The sequence below is a fragment of the Camelus dromedarius genome, chromosome 7 (genome assembly GCF_036321535.1).
Source record: "Camelus dromedarius isolate mCamDro1 chromosome 7, mCamDro1.pat, whole genome shotgun sequence".
NCBI lineage: Eukaryota > Metazoa > Chordata > Mammalia > Artiodactyla > Camelidae > Camelus > Camelus dromedarius.
The window spans coordinates 43,644,596-43,666,821 of NC_087442.1; the positions used below are offsets into that span (position 1 = coordinate 43,644,596).

General features: G+C 37.5%; 1 protein-coding gene across 4 annotated transcripts in view; it reads left to right on the forward strand.

The window, feature by feature from the left end:
- SKAP2 (src kinase associated phosphoprotein 2) overlaps positions 1-22,226 on the forward strand; it is a 150,814-nt gene that overhangs the window by 111,481 nt on the left and 17,107 nt on the right. For all 4 annotated transcript variants that reach the window (XM_031455087.2, XM_064487490.1, XM_010995404.3 and 1 more), the window contains exon 10: positions 17,983-18,060. In XM_031455087.2, the coding sequence (XP_031310947.1) occupies positions 17,983-18,060 (78 nt within the window). The remainder of the gene's footprint in view (positions 1-17,982; positions 18,061-22,226) is intronic.

A 22,226-nucleotide genomic window follows, 5' to 3' on the forward strand; every position in this document is an offset into this window, starting at 1 on the left:
GCATTCTCCTTTGCTTCCACTTATTCATTAAAGACCACAGGTAAAGTAAGTCGAAGAGCACAGGATCTTAACTATGGTTTTTTTAGAAGCTGATATCTGCAAGAACAAAAACCAGAGGATTTAATGTAACTAGTAAGAAGATGAGCTTCCTGTTTAAAGATAAACTCAGATCTGGGAAGTTGCGCAAGCAGCCTAAAGGAGTGAAACAAAGGTTAAGAATTAATGATTAGATAGATGCTTGGGGAAAGTGTTGAAAAATTATCTTTCAAGCCACTGCTTTGATTCAGTGGGCACTGGAGGAGTCACTGAAAGGTCTAGAAAAGAGGAAGGCTGTGGTCAGGATTCAGTGTGCTCACTCCTGGTCCCAGCTGTGGCTTACATTATCCCTTTGTTTCCTTCTCCACTCCACACCCTTTCCTTCAATTAAGCAAGCTCCTTTTCTCAGCCCACTGTTTACACATCTTGCTCCCAATTTCACATTGCCTATTAGACTTTCTCATACACTAGATAACCTCACTTCACTTCCCTGGCCAGCCTTTGTTTTCTTTCACAAATTACCTTACATCTCAGTTCTTCCTGGAACCCTAGCTTGATTAGGTGGGTCAAGGTGAGGGTCATCTATATTCATAATAAAATATAATCTCTCCCTATATTGCTTAGGACATAACTATAAAAGATAGTCACCCCTAGACATGTAGATATACATGTCTAGACACTTTAAAATATGTGCGTTTTGAGCCTGGTTGTTTATTTAATGTTTCCTGAGAGCCCAGCATTAATTTGAAGGTATTCTGAAGCAATCATTTAAATTTTTAATAAATGCACCAAAAAGGAAAGGTGAAGAAAATAAAACATAAAGTGAAATGAGAAAAAAAGAAAAAAACCCAACTTTTATGTAAGCTATTCATTATTCATGTGACAAATTATTATTAATTATTCATGCAACAGATATTTTATTAGGCAGCTATTATATGTCAGGCACTGTGCTAGGCACTAGGGAATGAGTGTTGACCAATATAACTCAGAGTTTGTTAAACAGAAATATAGAATATAACAAATACTCAATAAGAAATAGTTTTGAAAAGTACTCAGAGACTGAAGACAGACTGATGAGAGCCAAAGTTCAAAGCCTGGTCTATGCCAGTAGATGAGATATCTGAAAAGACCTATTCATTCAGTGCTACCCATACCCAGTGAGCAAAACGTCATTCTGAACACCACCTAAAGAGCATTCTGAAGATGAAAGTAAAATGACTAAGGTCAGGGAGTTCATTAAATGAAGACCCTTGAAAAATGTTTAGAAGGGGTAACTTGGTATATTTGGAAGAGGCATATTCATGTCATAGAGAAAGAGGGGAATGTATATTCATGAAAGGATTTAAGAAAGAGTTAACAAGACAGAAAAAGACTTTTAACAACAGCCGCCAAGCCCCCTCAGCATTTAAATCTTTTCTACTTTTTTGCCCCAACAACAACAGAAATAGACTTTCCAAAGGAAGTGGTGGAAGAAACCCCGTTGCTTGAGACATTAAAAACCAGATGGTCCAAAGCCCCAGAAAATACTCATGTGGGATCAATCCTTCACTGGGTGAAAGCAAAGGGACCAGACCAGCGGAAAAGAAAGATTTACTTTTCCTTGGACTTGTCCTTACTTTTTTAGCTCTTCTCGTGCTCTCAGGGCGCTGTGTGCTGACTTGCATTAGAGTTGGCCACCCCGGGATTGGGCATCTCTTCTGCTGTCTCCAAGTATCGCGAGTTTATCAGGTTTACTTCCTACCCCTACGAGAGTGCTGTGTGCCCTGGGTTCTGGACGCTCCTCCTGCACAGTGATTTTGCATTTGCTTCTGTTAAAGCCCCAGGAGTTTCACAATTTTTATGTTAAATTTCTTGGCTTGGATATCCCATACTTGAGGGGACTATATATTTGGATCTCACATTGAACAGGCGTGGGGTTTTGATTTCTCACAGGAAACCCTTTCCCTCCCACTCTAATCACCACTGTCCAGAACCCTGAAAAGAGAAAAAGCTTCTTTGTGGTTTCTTTGGGCTGATGGGGGTCTTGCTTCCAGCTTCCTCCTTCTCATAGGCCTAAGATCGTGTCTCCTATATCCCTGAAGATGTTAGAACAGTAGTTTCAACCCCACTCTGTAAATGGGCAGTATTCCCCTTTGAGCAAGTGGAGGAGACAGGTCTGTCTCAGCCTGGCTGACCGTTTTCCTAGAGGTTGGATTCCTAGTTACAAGTAATCAATTACTGCAAAAACACTAGAGACTTAGCTTAATTATAAGTGTTTGATTTATAAACTAATTCAAGTCAAATAAACAAAAATTTGAGTACATATTATAAGCAAGGCTCCATGCTGGGTGTCTAATTTCCTGTCTCCTGAGTACTAATGGGCTTTATACTCTTAATATTAATTACTTCTTGACAAGAAATTTTGTTGAATTTATGGCAGAAGAGATCTTAAATGGCTGCTGAATTTATGAAGTAAATGATCCTAAATGGCTGAATCGTATTCCTATTTAGGGAAAAAATGACATTTGTAGATATGAAGAATTACTCAAGGTAGCAATCCAGCCAGATCCAGATGTATACTTTGGTTTTATAAGCTAACAGTAATACAGATGTGCATTTGAGGTCATGTCAGATGAGGTGTTAATGTGGCTATATGAGAGTATGTCTTAAAAATGGGGTTGGCATTCCAATCAAATGAAGTCCTTCTAATTTAAATAACGTATTTTATTCCCTATGCCGATCAATCATTTTCTTTCCCAGAAAGTCAAACCAGTTTTTGCACTATTGATTTGTAAAACTTACATGATACAAACGTTATGTGGCAGAAGTTGTTTGTTATTAAGAGAGAGGATATCACCTCAAAGAAACTTGTCATCTGGAAATAGAGAAAAATCACACAAAATAATTTTATATGTATCATGGCTTTTTCACTGTTGGCTACGTTGTGACAGTTGATTTCATATTAAATATTAACAGTATTTTGTTTATGCTTGAATGTGCTACAGTAGAATGTAGATTTTAGTCAGAACCTTCCTGGTTAGAAAGTGTATTATTCCAGTAAATGATACACTTGTGGGCCAATTGTAAAGACTGTAGAAGTTATACATCTAAGAAAATTAGGCTACCACTTTGGTGTCAAAATTTTGAAGTTTTATTTTACCCTTGAATCATACGAAGTTATTGTTTATGAAAGTCAGAAGTGGTAGAATATTGGGAATTTCATTTTGTACAGATAGGAACAGTTCTTATCAATAGGTATGGCTTTAGTGAATCATGGATATTACCATAAAGGTGTGATTATAATGAACAAGCTTTGGAAACAGCTAATCTGTCCCTGGAAAGAGTTGTTGGCCTTCTGATACAGGAAGCAAATTAGGGTTTGTATTTCTCATTTTTAAGAACACTAATACAAAAACAAACAAACAAATAAACAAAACCATCAGTATATTTGTGTTCCTTGTAGCGGTATAACAAATCCTATTTGTAAATTTTTTTATGTAATTTTGTTGACATCTGTTTTTAAAAAGCCTCCCTGACTTGTGCCAAAGCTTTCGCATTTGTGAAGTGTGTCAATGATTTGTTTTGTTTTGATATTACTTTTCAATATATGACTATACCCATGAGACAGGCTCCTGCTGAATTTTTGGTTACTATGTCATCAGTGCTATGAGTGCACACTGTCAGTTGTTTAAACATTGTTGAATCCACTGTGAGCTGGCAAGAAGCATCTGGGAGCCAGACTTTTCCTGTGGACACATGCCAAGTAGTGTATTGTATTTCCTCACTAAAGTGAACTATATTGAGATAATTTTTCTTCTTGAGTTTTTTTAATCCAGAAATTATTTTCCAAGTTAAGGGAAAATCATATGATAAAATCATTTGTAACTACCTGAATTCTACAATAGCTGGTAGAGAATTACTTTTAGTTAGAGTAGGTATAAATAAGTCATGCAATTAAACTGCCTTCAGATAGTTAACATTCTTCTCCTACTTAGACTGTTCAGGAAAGTTAGTATGTCACTTCACGTATTCTATTTATATCAATGATTTACTCTAAGGAGGGGCAATAAACACTGAATGACCCTTTAAGTACTATAGTTGGGCATGCCATTAAATTTACATGTTTGATTGCATTATTTAATTAGGTAGAAATAAACCCTAAATTGCATTTTAATATACACAATTATAGCATACCATTAATCTTAACTAAAAATTGCCAGGAAAAGTTTGTAAAATGTCATGTTTAACTTAAAAAAATCTAAATAGTTGTGATTTGGGGATGAGAAGACAAGAATGCTTTGTCATACTGGAAAACAGGCTGGGGGTTCATCTTGGAGCACTGACACTGCCTAGACTCTAGGCCCCTATAGTGACAGGGATTTGTCTTTCTAGAGTGGATATATTTACTCCATCTGCTACCCTGGGATACTGTTGGGTGAGACCCTAACAGGTAATTAGTTTGCCCGCCATGTACATTAAAAATACCCCAACTCGTACACAAGAACAGACGTTTTGTTTATGTTGGCCTTATGTCTGCAATCTAAGTATGAGACACTTTGTAAAGGAGAGTTCAACCTGTACCTTTAGGGGCCAAAACTGAGCAAGTGTGTTGTTTTTTTAAGTTCAGATTTTTATTCTTCTGTACTTTGAAGAACATCAGATACTATTTTGCAGGAATGAACATCAAGACCTCCATCAAAGGAACTTTGCATGCCTAACTCCCCTCCTTGCCCCTGCACGGTGCACCTTGCTTCTTTTGGCAACTCCACCTTGTAGAAATATCCTAGTTCTAGAAGATCTCTCATTGTCTAGGCATGATAACATACTTTAGCATAAATTTATGTGTCAAAAAAACCTCTCACCTTACAATTGAAAATGCTTTAAAAACATAATTCTGAAAGTCTATGCACAGCCCCTCTTAGGTACATGAAAATTTGTATTTTGAGAGTGCCATTCTATTGTACTATGTAAAGTGCTTTAATTTACTGCATTTTTCATGTCTCCCCACTGTCAGACCTGGTGAGGAACTATAGCTATCTTATTCAGGATTAATCAATCTTCTCGGGCTCCTGGCTAGGACAGAAGCTGCTCTCGGCTCTGCTTGCTTCAGGGCTTGGCCCTATTCTGTTTTTTCATCATATTCAGTCTCTGAGAGGGAGGTGATGGGAGATGATTTTTCCATTTGCAAGCTGCCTTCCAACTGAAAGAAAAATGGAGGGGGCAAATGCCAAGCTTTTCACTTTCTGCGGCCGTTACAAACATGACTCTTCCCTGTTTTTCAGCAGTGTACACTATTTTTCAAGGGAACTATATATATATATTTTTTTAGACTGTCAGAGTTAGCCAAGTTATTCTGTCATTGAAGAGTGTTAAAAATAAGAGTATATGTCAATATGACATCATGAATATTAACGTTCTCATAAGTTGCATGTAATGGCAATAGGTGAAAGTGCTTTTTAATTAACAAATACAGGAACAAGTGATCTGTGCAAGGTACTGCATTGCAAGGGAAGAAAAAGCATAGTCCTTCTGAACTTGGGCTCTGGAGGCAGGCTGCCTGGGTTCAAATCCTGACACTGCTTCTTATAGCTGTGTTATGCTAAGCAAGTTACTGAAATGTTTCTATGCCACTGTTTATTCATCTTAAAATGGAAATAACAGCAGTACCTTCCTCATAGGGTTTTGGGGATTGAATGGAATTTGTGTGTATAGTGGCTAGCATGGTGCCTGGTGCACAGTAAATCCTTAGGTTACTGTGTAATCACTGTTATTATAAATCTTCTGTGTTCTGGTCATTGTATTGGCCACTTCAGCTCATTTTATACTCACAATAATTCTCTAAGGTAGATTTTGTATTTCTGTTTTCCAGATTGAAAATTGGGGTTCAGAGAATTTAATTAGCTTATCTAAGTTTGTACAGCTGGTGAAAGAGGGTAGTATGAACTTCTGGAATATGAATTTTATTTGCATTTCTGTAGTTCCATTGTATCTTTGGGATTAAAATGGGATTAATTTCTGCTTTACTAATTTGATTATAATTAATTTTACATTAGTATTAGTTAGTGAAATATGCCTATATTTAAAGTTTAAAAGGCAAGTGGCATTTGAAGATACAATGTTCCAATTAATTTACATTGAAATAATGGTAGAACACAAACCAATTGAAACTTTATTTAAAAGAAAGCCTCAGAAGACATGGCTCTAGGTCAGTAGTTCTCAAAGTGTGGTTCTATGTGCTGGGAACTTGTTTGGGCCCACCCCAGATCTACTGTTTCAGAAACTCTGTGGGTGAGGCCCTGCAGTCTGGGTTTTAATAAGCCCTCCAAGTGACTGTGATGTCTGCTGAAGTTTGAAAACCACTAGTCTAGGTAAACCACACATCATGGTGATCCACCAGGGATACTGATGTAGCTCCTAATATCTAGTCCCCAACTGGAAATTACATATTGCAAAGGGAGCATGAAGTGGTAATAAAAAGATGCCAGCTATTTGATAAATGCCCTATAAATATTAAATAGTCAATATTGTGTGCCCGATCACTTCCATTCCTTGGCTTCTAAGCAGCTGGTGGGTATTACTTTCAGGCACATCCAGTTGAGCCTAAAGGATGGGGGGGGGATCGAGAGTGACTCTCTTGCCACCTTCTCAGCTTCTCATGTCTGGGACACACAGAACCAGGGATCAGGATGGCTATTTTTAATATTTAGCAACAAGGAACCTTCAGCTCAGGGGAACTGATAGAGATGGAGGAAAAGCCATAAATAGTCATGAGTATTGCATCTTTTTCTTTCTTCAGATACAGCTTAAATGTGGAAGAAGCATATTAAAAATGAGTGAGGCCAAAGGATATAGGAAATAAATAGGGAAACTGCTGCTATACCCAGATTTAATTGTGAAAAAAATTAGACAAAAGCAGTTGTCATCTTAGAATCTATCACAGCCAGTGAGGACAAAATTGGCCTCCACCAGACATATTTGCCTGGACTTTAGGAAGGCAAATTTCAGAAAACTCAGAGAAAGAATATTCGGCACAAATGTATGGTATTAAAGACAAGTATTTTAAAATATCATTTAATCTCTAAGGATCCCAGTGAGAAAAAAGGGAAACTAAAATATATCATGTCCTTGTGCTAGACTCTATCCAATGAATGAAACTTTTAAAGGGACTTATATTAAGCAATGAAATGGCCAAATAACCAAAGAAGATGTGAACATGACTGAAATTTGTAAATTATGCTAAAGACAACAAAAGGTGTATAACTGCTATCTGGTTTTGTTTGTTTCTGAAATTTATTAGGGTCAGTGATTCAAAGAAAATAATTTAGTTTCTATTTTATTTGCTTCCTTTCTGTCAAGAATTAAAAGATTGGTAAGAGGTAACAGAAGTCCAGGATGGGCAAAGATTCTAATAGAATACCTACCTAGCCAGACTCCATTTTGTTTTCGTTCAACAAATAGTCATAGAAAACATTTTTTGTTCCAGCCCCTGTTTTAGGCTGTGGTAATACAAATATCCCCTGGGGAGTTCACACTTGGAGGAAAGTAGACTAGGAGATAAATATTTATAATATTCCGTGAGAAGAAGAATAATGGAGGCTTGCACTAACTAAGGCTGTGAGAGCGCAAAGTGGCCAGCTACCTGGAGGGGTTTGGGAAAAGCATCCTAAACTGGGGATATTTGAGCTCTGTCTTAAAGGTGAGGAGGAATTTAGTTTGTCTTCTGGTCCAGAGAAGAGTACATCACAAGACAACTTGGGAGTGAAGTCATTGAACTAGTCACTAATTTTGAGGGAAACATGCAGGATGACAGAGACGTTAGGAGTAGGGAGTCTAGTAATTAAATTGTGAACTCTTCACATCAAGTAGGAAATTGTAAAGTCTTAAGTTGAGTTCCCTGCAGTCGTATGTAGAAGATTTACTGCTGGATGATCTTGGGAGATACCCTAGTATGAAAGTGAGGAAGGCAGAATTGGGCAGGAGACGCTGACCCCACAATGCAGCCGACTGACGCCTCAGCTGAACTTTCAGGGAGCTCTGGGGCTGGGATGACAAATCTTGAGGTTTGTGCCAGATTGAGGCAAAGGGACCTGTCTTTACATTCCCAAGTCAGCTAATCATTGATTCCAGGCTGTCCTCTATGAGGGATGTGACCTTGAGTGAGCCAATTCCCTGCAGCTAAGAGCAGGTCCCCATGAGGGACACAGCTGTGAGTCCCAGCAGATGGCTGGGATGGCTGTGTTGGCCCTGAAGAGAGCATATGGGAAGACCACCACATTATACACTACAGGTGGGTTCTGCAAATTCTAGACAGTTTAGGGACTTTGAAATGGACTCCAGAGAAACTACTAAAATAAGGTGTCAAAGAGAGTCTTTCATGCTATCTAGGAGATGAAATAGCAATTACTAGAACCCAACATGGGTTCAAGGAAATGACAGACATATAACAAAGACGATGCCTTCATTGAGGCATTTGGCTAGGATTCTGATGAAATCTTTATAGATATAAGACCATTGGATAACTGACTATACAGTAGTGCCCAAAGGGTGTTGATCAGTTGATTTTGTGAATACTTTATGGCTTAATTCTCAGTATTGTCATCCTGTCATATTCATGACTGCCTTGGGTAAAGATTCACAGGCTATGCTCTCAACAGACCAAAATCACGGATCAAATCTAACAAGATGAAATATGATAGGATATCATACTTGCTCCAAAAATCTAGTTGCACAAGTAAGAGAAAGGAAAGACTTGTCCCCACAGCGAATGGAAAAGCACATGGGGATTTTGGTCAACAGCTCAGTATGAATCAACAGTAATGTGATTCAGTCCTCAGATTGTGTGCTTCAGGAATATAAAATAATTATTAAACAGTGTTCTGGGCGATCAGGATATCAATTTTTTCATGTTGTAGATCAACATTGTTTACATTTTAAACTACAACTACCTTGGAAAGTATATGGCAGTGATTCTCACACTTCTTAATCTCAAGAGCCCTTTTCAATCTTAAAAATTATTGAAGGCCCCCCAAGGTTATTGTTTTTGTGGGTTATGCCTCTCAGTATTTAGTGTATCAGAAATTAAAGCTGAAAAATATTTAAAATGTTTATTAATGAATTTAAAAATCACAATGATAAACTCATTAAATATGAATATTTTTGAAAAATAGATATATTTTCCCCAAATATGAGTGAAAAGAGTGGCATGGTTTACATTTTTGCAAATCTCTTGAATGTCTGTCTTAATAGAAGACATTTAGACTTTCTCATCTGCTTCTGCATTCACTCTGTTGTAATTATGTTGTTTTAGTTTAAGTACAATCAGCATATGAAGAAAATCCAACCTCATACAGATGCATACTAATAGGAAAAGGGAGGTATTTTAATAGTCCTTGCAGGGATTTGTAGCTATTATTCCTTGATACTGTACCCAAACTTTACAAGTGATAGTTAAAGGCTAGTTGCAGTGTGGAATCCAAAACCACATCAATGAACTTTTCATGCACTGTTACAGCGAAATTCAGGGGACCGTCTTACACTTTGCATAGATCTTTTACCTATGCATGCTTTTGTAGCATCAGGCACTGTTCACTTGGAAAATATTGGTTCATTACGTTATGCAGAACTTCTAAATATTGACACAATTATAATACAGTTAAAACAACACATTCATTACTATCACCACTGATCTCATTAGAAAAGTCTTTAAATAGTGAGGAGGTGTCAAGCCTATATTCCAAGATACAAGTTTCTAAAATTCTAATTTTTACTTGAAAGCTGAAATTTTATCATCAGCAATAAATGTCGGTTGTTTCCTTTGAAATAACAAGCCCACTTAGTTCATTTTTGAGAAAATGTCTGCCAGATTCCCAAGTCTGAATAACCATACCTTGTCTGTCAGGCAGGTTATGTCATTCTTTCAAGTAAAAAGTGGTGTTCCATGAAAAAAGCAGCTAGTTCAGCTTGCCATTCAATCTCTTCCACATCTGGAGATGCAGCCGCCATGCTTTCTGCATTCCTCTGACTTTGTCTCACAGAATATTAAAGAGACATGTATTCAAGGTTTATATTAAATGAAAATAATAATTTGTCATCAAGTGAAACTGGCTTGTTTGTTTGTGTTCAATGCTAGTGCTGGACAGTGAAGAATACAGTGACAGTTTGGTGCCACTGTTGATGTATGCCGAGGTGTCAGCAGCTTACCCATCATTGCTCTGCAGCACCGGTGCAAATGTTAACACAATGAAAAAGGCAAATATCTTAATTTTATTATGAAAATAGTTTTGACCTCACAGACCCTCTGCCTCCCAAAAGGGTCTTGGAAACCACGGCTGGTGTGAGGGATATGGAGCCAATAAGTCAGCTGGATGACGGTTCCTCTTACGGACCTGTGATTTTTCTTTCTTAGATTCTTGAAAATGAGGTTAAAGTGCACCTCACGTGAAGAGGATGAGTGTATTTGCATAAGCAGGCAGAGGAAACAGAGCCACAGCCTGTAACAGATGAGCTCTGCATTCACAGATCTGCCTTTTTTCCAAGGTTATGGTTACACAGTTCCTTATAAAACAGCCATGTTGCAATTAAATGATCTTAACACCAACTTATTTATTATTGGGTAGTATTTTTTTACAGAATAAATTTAAAACAAATCAAAATCTAAGTTGAGATTATATAGTTTATTTTCTAAAAGGGGATGGATTTAAAACAGTTTATAATGAAATACATACACATTTGGATAAGAATTGCCTGAGGATAATGAAATATATACACATTTGGGATATTCTTATTAAAAAGGAGAATAAGGAAAAACCAGAAACTGAATAAAGGTTGTCTAGAAAGAGGTGTTAATAGTGTTAATAGTGTTATGGATAGCTCTTCAGTGACTTAATTTTTTTCTTTTTTGCTTATCTCTATTTTCTGACTTCCAGCAATGAACAGATACTGCTTTTGTAACAAGAAAAATCAGAAAAAGGTTAATTTAAATTAAAAAAAAAACTTATATGTAGCAAACTATAATTGTACCAGAAATCCAGAGCCGGATAGACGTTACCATAACTGAGAAATAATTTAATTTGGACCTTCTTGGGTTAAAGGGATTTTAATATTACAGAATTTATTATAACCTTTAAAAAGCTCAGAATTTGAGCTTTGTGAAAAGCAGGGTTTCATATTACGGCATACAGTGATTGTCATACATTGGACCAAGGAGGAGTCACCTTTCGTAACTTCCCCACGTCTAGTACTCTTTAGGAGTGGGATGATTTTCTGACTCAGTCACTTCTGAACAGTGGAATCTGACCTAGTAAAACCTTATTTTTCACGTTTGTGCTTTCTCTGCCTGCCATAGCTGCCTGTAGATGATCAAGTCTACATAAGGGGGCTCCTGCTCGTGAATAAAGGAGGACATCTGGAGTGGCTGAAAACTTTTTCAGAAATGTCTGCAATGCATGTTGCATAGAAGGCAGCACAGGGACAGGAGAACAGGGTGCAATTACCGTGGCCTTGGTCCAGTCCTTCAGCACCCCAGTTCGGTTCCCCTTTAATGAAAGGAAGAAGTTAAATTGGTTGATAGCTAAGGTGTCTGTCCCTTCTAAGATTCCCCCAATTCTCTCAAATGAATTTGATTTTTTTCCCCAACATCCCAACCATGATGTACAAGTTTAATGTCTGTGAAAATTTATTATTTTTGCATTTTCAAATTTGTGTATAAGTTACAAATTTTAATATTAGAGTACAGGAATTTACTATACTATAATGGCTTTTTTTTTATGCTTTTGAAGTGTAGTGATAACCTTTACATATTAAACCCTGTAATAATACAATGTCAAGGTTGAAAATTGTTATATGATTGAACAACTACTGCTTATTTTATTGCCTTTTATATCATATTAACCTTCTTAGTTACTAAATTAATAAATGGTTGCAAAACACCTAGCTCCTCAGGTAATGAACTTAATACTGCATACTAATTGTGCATTGTTTTACCCTGAAAAATCTGATAATCTCATTGTCCCCAAATCCTGTTCAAAGCCCTATGGGAAAGACAATATTCTTTCTACTTTACAGAGAAGACACTGAGAATTAGAAACAGTGTCAAGGTTACATGAATAGCTATATCTTTAGCAATATGCCCCGGTTTGCTTAATTTCCAGGAGAGTAAACATTGACTCTGCCTTTTCAGACATCTTTATCTTTCTGTTCATTTTGAAGTTAATATAATACTAAAAGACACATGCTTGTATCTTTATAAAAATGTATTTTTATTGCTAAAGCTATATGTCAGTCTGTTAAATAGAAGAATCCTTTAGAAGTGTCATATTTTAAGTTCCCAGATTATAGGCCCTTAAGGAACTCACTTTCCTCTTTGTTATAATTTTGAATCCCTTCACCCATATCCCTTTGACTCTACTCTTCCACTTCTTGCACCAGCCTTGTAGCTTGCCCCAGGTCTTGAGAGAGAAGAGTTGAGGTGCCATTTGTGTAAGTCCTTCCTGCGTTTCTCCCTCTTCTTCATCTTACCTCTAGGACTAGCGGGAGGTGTTTTCAGTTGCCCATCCCATCTGTTCCATCTTCTCCCACTCAGGGGCATCTTGCTTGCAACGCCATGGAGCCTGAACCCTTGATGAAATGTGCAGGATAGCCTGTTGCTCTGAAATGTAGGTGAACTTCTTTCAGATCTTTATATGTAGAAAGACTCATCTTTACCATCTACATTCAGCTGTGTTTTCCTTTTAAATAAAGTGAGAAATAATCCGTTTTCAATTATGAGTTGCATTGGATACATTTACAAAATAGCAAATACTGTGTGCTGGCTTTAGGGACAGTTGGGTGTGTAGAACGTTAGAGGTAGGGAAGGAGAAGTGGAGAATCGAAGGAGAAGAAGATGCGTGTTTGGGGCATCCCAACTTGAAATTCTGTTCCTTAATCATCACTGAAAGGACTGCTTACCCTGAGATATACCTCAAATAGAGAGCTATGGTAGAGTAGAACTTATCCACTTATGTGACAGTGTGTTTTCCAAGTCCACAAACAGCCAATATTCAAATGAAATTTTAGCAAGAAATGTGTCTATAAACTGAAGATTTTAATTAAAATCAAGAAAATGGCGCTATGGCTTAGAGCTGGGGCTTCAGTGGCAGATGTGAAAGTTTAAACCACAACTCTTGTTCTCACTGGATGTGTGAACCTGGACAAGTTATTCAAGCTCTGTAAATTTCACTTTTGGGTCCATAAAGAGAATGAAAGTTCCTATTATTAGCTCATAAAATTGTTATGAGAGTTTAGTTATATAATGGATTTAAGTGCATACAGTGTGAACATTTAAGCAATAAATATTAACGTTTCTTGTGATAAATAATGCAGTCACGTAATCAGATGAAGCCTGGGCAGGTAGAGATCTAAACCCAAGCTTTATTTCCAAGCATAACTTTTGATTCTGTGTTTTCTGTCTTTTCAAATACACTGCAATTCAGTAGAGCTGTTTTCTGAAGGTGTTTAGTGAGAAAGGTAATCACTGTGTGAGACAAAAGATTTTCTTGTGTTGTTGTGGTCTTCTCCCTGGAAGACGTGATAAAATCAATCCTCAGCCCTGATGTGAACCTCACAGGCTCTGTTTTGGTGCTAACAAATTGTCTTTAGCCTTTTTCAAGCAATGTCAGCCACATATGTCATTTGCTTATCACTTTTCTTTTTTGGCTATTTAGCCTTAAAAAAAAGAACATTAGTAAGCCAGAAATAGCCATTTTGTAAAAACTGCATAGCTAGACAGATCTGTGATCCTTATTAGGGTAATAATCCATCTGTTATGGAACTGGATCAATTCGTAAATTAAATTGATTAATCTTGCAGGGAAAAAAAGGTCTTGACTTTTCCCACAGTAAGCATTTCCTCAAATGGTAGTCATCCTAAAAAGATTTGGGAATACTCAGTTCTCGGCTATTCTTTCTCTCTTTGCTCAACTCAGAAAAAGGGCTGAATATCTACTAAAAAGAGGAGTGAGAGTAGAGGTAAAGCTTTTAGAGTCTCTAGGATCTGCTCCTGGAGGTTTCATATTTTGTAAAGGGTTTAGTGTTAAAACCTTTCAGTGACTATCAGAATATTTTAAATGTTCATTGTTTAGTGTAGTAAATGTATAACTATGTTTTAATTATCTTCCGCGATTAGTTCACTTTATTGTTATTTTCATCATGTCTGATCAAAAAAATCTCCTGATGATTCTTCTAACAATGTGTGATTGGAATAATAACTTCACATGTTGAAGAGTTTTGTGCTGCAGCTGAGAGGCATGTAAATACAAGCTGCTTATTTGCAAGAAGCTTCCAGATTTGCAATATGATTGCTATGGAAACCACATAATGAAAACCTTATAACCATCTGTGTGGTTTGATGGATTTTATGGCATAGCTGAGCTGTTTTTGTTTACTGTTATTAAGATGTTGAATGGAATATATTAACCCCCTAACATTGACTATTTGAGGTATTAATTAGTATTGTATAACGACATCGTGCCTCAACCCCCAAATAAAAAATTTAATAATAAACCTAAATAAAATGATATGTGTGTATATTTCTATTATGTTGTGAAGGCGATTATTGCCTAGAATTTTGGTTACTTACATATTTTTGAATGGTGTGGAGAGGTTTGCTCTGTTAATAAATGAATATAGTAGTATAATTTATTTTCATGATTTTTGAAGCCATTTGTTCACTTAGTATTTATTGAACATCTCCCTTGTACCAGATTCTATTCAAGATTCAGTCTGTTTTTTTTCCCAAAGATTCAAAAAGAACACACACACTAAATTTGATTTTGTTGTCTTTTATATAGAAGCTGTTTGTACCGTTAGGCCAAGATAAAATGAGTTGTTTGACTGCTATTAAGAAAAATGATTTATGAAACGCAGAAGGCTTTAACCTAAAAATATCAGTACTAGATTTGAAAAGGGGAAAGGAGGTGTTTCTAATGAGCATTTCATCCTCTAAAATACTTCTTATTAAGCATCTCACATGGATTTCAATTTGGTTACTTCACAGTAAATATTGAGACTTAAATATTTTTAATATCATTCTGAAAATTTAAGAATGCATTGTGCGTATTATAGCACTTAAATTTTAATAAAATAAGAAATTCTTAGTAATAAATTCTCCTAAATCCATTGAGAACTTTGCTACGAGCAGAGTTTTTCCCATTTAATTACTGTCATCAGTTTGCATGGTATCTTGATACTGACTTTGGGTGGTGAGTCTAAATCCCATAGTCTCTTCTTAAGAGCCAAGAAAAGAGCTTTCTGTATTGACGTGATTATAGCTTTTGACTTGAGGACAAATGCCCTTAACTATTTTTTAATTTACTTCTTACTGTTGAATTTGTGACCAAATTGGAAGAGAGAGAATGCTGGGGAGAGTGTGAAATGTAAAGAAAGCTTTCTCCTTCACCTTTAAAAAAAATAAACCATCTGTAAAATGAGTAGCTTGAATTAAATGACTGTAAATGTCCCTAATATCTTTAAATTTTGTATGAAAACACCCTACTAACCCATTAGTGATAACTGGTCCTTGAGGTTTGGCCTAAGTGAGATAATTGTTGAAGAGAAAAGACAGGATTTAACATTAGAGTTTTTATTAGGTCTTCTATGTATTACTTGAGTGAACCATATTAAATTGCCAATATTAGGGTCAACTTAATACGTATAAAGTGCCAGTGACTGCCAGCTGTTCCTTACATTGGAGCTTTCATTCTTTTGTTTGAATTGAGTTACAAAAATTTGAAATAATTGTAATTGTCTTAAAAGTACAGTAAGGATCAAGCTAGATTTAAATGCTGGTTTTTATTAATCACCACTTTAAAATTTGCATGAGACTTCTCAATTTACATCTGCAGTCCTGACCTCTCTACAAAGCTTTCCAGTTGCCCCTAGACATTTCCTCTGGATCACCCTACCAATATTATTAAACCTCTCCTGTCAGAAACACAACTCCTTGTGCGAAATAGCTTATCTTGGCTATTGTTTTTTTAGTAATGCTGTTCCCATTTCTCAGTTAACGAAGCTCAAAACCTGAGTCTTCGTTGGTTGCTCGTTCTTTTCTCTTAGCCCTCCACATCGAGGCAGGCGCAGAGTTTATCTCTTGTAGCTCCTTTTCCTCTCCAAACCGTCTCCTCATTTCCTCTGACCCTGCCGTTCAGGACTGACTTTCCCCTTAGCTAGACGGGGAGTGGTCTCTCTCCCCACGTCCCTCCTCTAGGCTGTCTGGGACAAGGGGATCAGATGGCTGTTCCTCCAAACAGCTTCATCCCACCCTTTCTCTGCTCAGAAATGTTCTGGGGCTCTTAGTCCCCACCAGACCTGTAAAAGTTGAGTTCCACAGCAGAATGTTCATGGATCTTCAACAGTCTGTCCAAACCACCAGCGTTCTCTGGCCATCCTGCTCTTCCCCTACAAGAACCACATTCTTTAGCTAAAATAAATATGCTCATGCCTTGTTCTTTTGTTCATGCGTCTCCCTCTGTCTGGAAATTTCCTTCTTCCCATCCCTCCTTATTCAGATTCTCTCCATCCCTCAGAGCCTTCATGGTGTCCCCAGCTGGGCAGTTTCTCCTCTGCCCTCCTTCAGTACCTTATACCTCACGTGTCAGGCTTTGTGCCCTGTGTCACATTTTCCTTTAGGTCCTGTCTTCTGTTCCCTCTAGGCTGTCCGCTTACTGAAGGCAGAGGCTTCCTACTACCTCTGCTTTTCTGGTAGGACCTCTCTCCCTTACAGATAGTTAATACCCAATGAAGATTTATCTGTCAAATTATTTAATAGTCATAATGACTGTATTTGTATTTTTTACACATTTTTCTTTAAAGTTCTAGATTTTCCTTGGAATTATGATTCTTTTGAACCCAGTTTTTCCTTGACATGCCATTTTGTTCATATGTCCTGCCTTAAATATTTTTAAATTGTGTATGACTCCTTAGGTGGTGGAATTGATCTTGTAATAAACATTTCTTTGATGTAAAAGAATTAAATAGTCCACTGACTCTGTTTAAAACTCTTCTCATTTAATCTTATCATTTTTCTTCCTGTAACTTGGGGAAGGAATGCGATGGGAGGGTGTGGACATAATATAGGTCAGGCACTGAATGTATACAGGATAAAGAACTTGGACTTTGTAATCACAAACCTCAGGTTGAAAAGCAAACATCGGAAGCTTCTTTGCCTTTCTGAGTCCCATTTTCTTGTCTGTGACATGAATATTTAGAAATGATTTACCTATGAAATCTCTCAACCAGTTACTAACCAGGCCCGACCCTGCTTAGCTTCCAGGATCAGACAAGATCGGGCACGTCCAGGGTGGTGTGGCTGTAGACTATCTGTGAAATCTCAACATCTGCTCTAGTGTCTGACACACTGTAGGTCCTCAGTATAATCTTAGGGGAATTATCCTGAAGGGCGGAAACCCTAGTGTTCTCCTGTGGTGATCAAGAGAGAAACATGGAGTATCTGATACTGAATAAATGACATAGGTTAACAGTATTTTATATCACATATTTTTTCTTTGCTGTGTTGATGTTTTCAGGACCATGATTTGGTCTGTGCCATGGTGTAATGTGGTCAATTCGTATAATGCTGGGTGTCACTCTGATGGATTTTTAGGGCTTTTCTTTAAGGTTTTAGGTTTTTCCCGGATGATTTAAGGTTGTTCCAGATGAGTTTCTCTAAGTATTTGAAACAAAATATGTGCTACATTCGTACTGTCTTAAGTGTCATCACACCAACTGGTAAGGTGGTTATTTGGAAATAACTAGAGGTTTATTATTTCAGCTTTAGATTATTGAAGAAGGAATGTGAATGTTGAGTGGTTTCATTCTTTGAAAAGGAACATTTATGTGTTATAAACTTGTAGTTCTGCTCTCACGATGCGGTGAGCACTGCATTGTTCTCCCTGAGGAAAGCCTTCACTGTACCGTCTATGTTGTTTATTTACAGAAGAGGAAGAGGACGGGGCTCCAGTGAAAGTGGAGGCACAAAGGAAGATGAGTCAGGACAGTGTTCATCACACCACAGGTAATGAGTTGCACAGCTTTCTGGGGAAGCTTCTTTTGATTTTGTTCACTTTCCTGTTTGTCACCCTTTTATTGCTTTAAAAACGTGTACAAAGCTCCCTGAAGTTGGCTTCTTGGGTCTGGATATCTTATGGCTGATAAGCTGCTTAGTCCCATTTAGGATGCATGAAAAACCACTTGAGGAGGATTTATAAAGTAAGCCAATTTATACAAGGTATTCCTTCCTGAATTACTTTGTAATGACTCAATTAGCTTTCATTTCTGCACAAAGGAGATTTAGTTGCATAAATTAGCTTATCATCATTGAGGAAGTGTCACTGCTAAAGGACAGTTTATAGATACAACATGCAGTTGCTGTCAAACCTATAAGAATGTAATATAGACATCTGTGTATACTTTGTGCTTGAGCAGAACAGACTTCTGCCATTCAGAGACTAACAGGGGACAACAAGTTGCCCAGGGGACTGGCAATGTAGACATCTCTGAAAAGGTCAACTTGACACAGGCTCTGACAATCGACCCACAGCTCTGTCTTCTTTGATAAAAATCAGATAAACTTAAGACCGCTAATTGATCTGCAGCCTGTTTAAATGTTGGCCATGCATATCTTCATTGCATATGATTAACACAGAAAGCAAATGAATTGGGTAAGAAATGCCAGAGTCCAGTGACAGCCGCTTAAAAATTGGAAAAGGACACCGGTGGCCTAGAAGGCTAGGAAGGATATTCCTTTTATCCATTTCCACTTGGCACATGGCCCCAGGTACTAATTGTGACCGAGACTAGAAAAATAACTACACATGCTCTGGACAGAATCACATGATACTGGCAACTTTCCTTGCTGGTTGTTATTTCCAAATAGCAGGAGATAAACCATATCTGTAGTGCAAGCATGAGGTTAGTTTTGATAAACCAGCAATTATTTTACACGGAAAGAAGCAAAGGGCTGCCTGCTTATCAGGACTTTACACCTCTTCGTAGCCACATGTCCGCTGGGGCAAGGTCTGCCACATCATCCCGTGTCCTGCAGGGAGCTGTAGTTGGGGGGTCACCTCCCCTCTCTGATATGTCCATACATCACTCTTTCAAGCTGTCAGGGGCAGGGTGGACAAGAAGTGTGTGTTCAGGAAGTAGCTTTCCCGAGTCCTTCCTACTGAGATGTGTGGAAAGGAAGCAGAGGCCTGATTTCCGGACCTGGACAGGAAAGCAGGAGCAGGTTTTGGTTTGCTTTTTTTCAGAAAGGAAGTGAGGACGAAGTCATTAGATGCAAGGACCCTGGTCCTGCAAAATGCAGCCCTGAATACCAAGGCCGAGGGAAACCTCGAGGATGACGGGCAATAGCACTCTAAGTATATATGGCTGCTTGTGTATCATAAGGCTGCTGCCAAAAGCATTGTCATTTTCCTTTTTTAAATTTGAGCGCAGGTGTGGAAGGCCAACACATACAGATATTCTTTCCACAAGTATAAGTATTTTGGCTTAAAGCAATTGTGTTTTTCAAAAGCCCTTTTAAAGTAACTCTCTCCCAAATTTTTGTCTTTGAGGGAAGGAAGAAAAAAAAATTAGTTTTTCCTCAAAGGAATGCAATAAGAAGACCTAGCTTTTCATGCAATAGCTATAAAACACTGCAATAATTCTTATCTTTAGTGACATGAAATTCTTTTCAAGCAACAGTTTTAATGCTTTTGCATAGCAGTGACCTTTGCTCTCCCCGGGCTGTCAAAGATGTAACACTAGAAGTTTGTTTGCTGTGCAGGGCAGTGAGTTGACAAGGGTATTACTATCTTGCTGAGCATCACATGACGTGAACTTCTAACCTTCCTCAAGAATGTTCTTTATTTTTCACATTGACTGATTTTACTAAAAAAAAAAAAAAAAAAAAAAAAAAATTCAGACTACTCTAACGTAAAATATGTAAGCAAAAACAAAATCAGTCTTGTAGCTCTTGCAAGTTCTTTCATGTTCAAGCTTCTATAGCTTACATATATTTATTATATATAAAATAAAGATTCCATTTGATTTTTTTGAACATTGTACAATATGTTTGCCTTTCTAAAACAGTTTCTAAACCTTTAGCCCTACTTAAGGAGAGATTCTCCATTATCTTATTGTATGTTTCATCCATTGTCATGGTGTTTTAAAAATCTTTTCATTTTTGCCAAAGTATCTCCAGTGTTTAGCTTATATTTTCATAACAGTTCTGTTGCTATTGCCCAATGATCTGTTTTTGTGTGTTTAACTTATAGGAGCAAGTACATTGTTTAAATCCTTCACAAGCTGGCTAATTTAAAATGTTATTTTTTTCCCCTTTCTTTACCCTTTTAACCATTTATGTCTCACAGGATGAAAAACAGTGAGGTGATTTTTTTTTTGATAATTTTGAAAGCATAGATCATGATTGAATAGGATTGAATAGGAAAATTAATTCATGTAAAGACAACTAAACAGATTTAATTTGTATTCAGCATGTAAGCTTATCTGTGGTTTATAATGTTATGCTCCATCCCATTTATTTTGTTATTGTTGTTTTTAAAAAACACACTTCACATGGATTATTGTTCAGTGTATAGGTGAACAGTGTTAACTTTTATAAACCCACTGTGCTTTTAAGGCTACACTGATGTGTAATTTTTTGTGTACGTCTAGCCACACTTAAAATTTAGAAAAGTAAACCAGAAGAGCTTGTTGCTCTCTAAGGAACGAGATAATTCTTAATTTTTATGTCTAGAATTCATAGTAAGAATTTTAACATTACTTTCCTGAGGAGGCTGAGGCTAAGAAACATGTACTGCCAGGTTTTCTCCCCAGTTACGATTCTTCTACATCATAACTAGTATTGCTTGCTGAAATAGATAGAATAGGAAATTGTATGTACCTGTAGTCATGTGACATAAACAACTTACTGTTCTTTAACAGAGCTCACATATGGGACACAGAAATGAGGTTGGTCTTTGGGTAACATCATCATCAAGATTGCAGGAAGCACAGTAGAAAATGCATCTTGTTCCCAGGACTGCCAGATCGCGAGCTCTGTTGCCTCTTTACAGCAGCGAGATTTAATGAAATGCCCAGGATGCACATCTAGGGAGAGATGCATCTTGCACACGGTGGGGGTCTCTCTTCCCCTCCTGTGCTCCTATAACTCCCATTAGTGTTAATGGGAGTTTCGCCAAGCGCAACAAGGGGAAGAGAGACGCCAAAGTGATAAGGATTATGTGTTAGAAATCACCGTACACTTTTCTTTTCCTTCCTTCTTCCCCCCACCTCTTGAAAATCTACTGAATGAAAAACTGTTGTGAAAAAGGAAAGAGCAGGCAGCAGGCTGAACAGCTGAAGAACCCACTGGGACGCTCTAGCTAAGCCACAACTTCTCCAGTTTTTAGTCCAGATTTTGTTTCTTCAACCTTTTGGGATCAAGCCTAAAGCTGAGCTGCACAGGGAACACAGGCGCCTCGACTGGGGAAAACAGCTATTTAGATCCTTTTACCTCCTTGCCAGTGACTGTGGGGGAGGGCCTCGCATGTAAAATGATGTCATCCTCTCTTTGCTCTAATTCCTTGACTTTTAAACTGACACTGACGGACTGCACAGGGCGCAACATTTGACCCAGTTAGCAGTTGATTTAATCTGACGAGAATGTTTCAACTTCTAAATCTCTATTTGTCTAAATAAGTGGTTTTTAAAGGAAATCAGTCACTTTATTATTAAGTAATTTTTTTCTTAAAAAAAAATTTGACAATGTTTGGAGTGATCTGTCCAGCCAGAGTGCCCTCTAGTGTCCATTCATAGAATTTACATAATATATGCTTTGGGGGGAAAATGTAATGAAGGGTGGCCAGGAGCATTGTTAGTTCTTGGTTGGATTCCCAGGCTTGTGTACATCCCTGCTGACATCAGTGATGAGTGCTCAAATGCTGAAGTGGAGAAGTCAATAAGGTGTCTATCTCTCTGTACCCCTCCCTCCCTTTCTTCCCTCCTTCCCTCCCCTCTTCTTCCCTCCCCCTCTCTTTTGTTTTGATTCTTAGAAAACAAAAAAAGAACTTAATAGGAGGATTTTGCTAGGTTGTATATTCTAGTCCCTATTTGTTTTCTTAAAAGCATAACTGAAACATAGCATCTTACTTCCTAAATATTCAGACTCCGTATTATTCAGATTTTCTTTTTGGC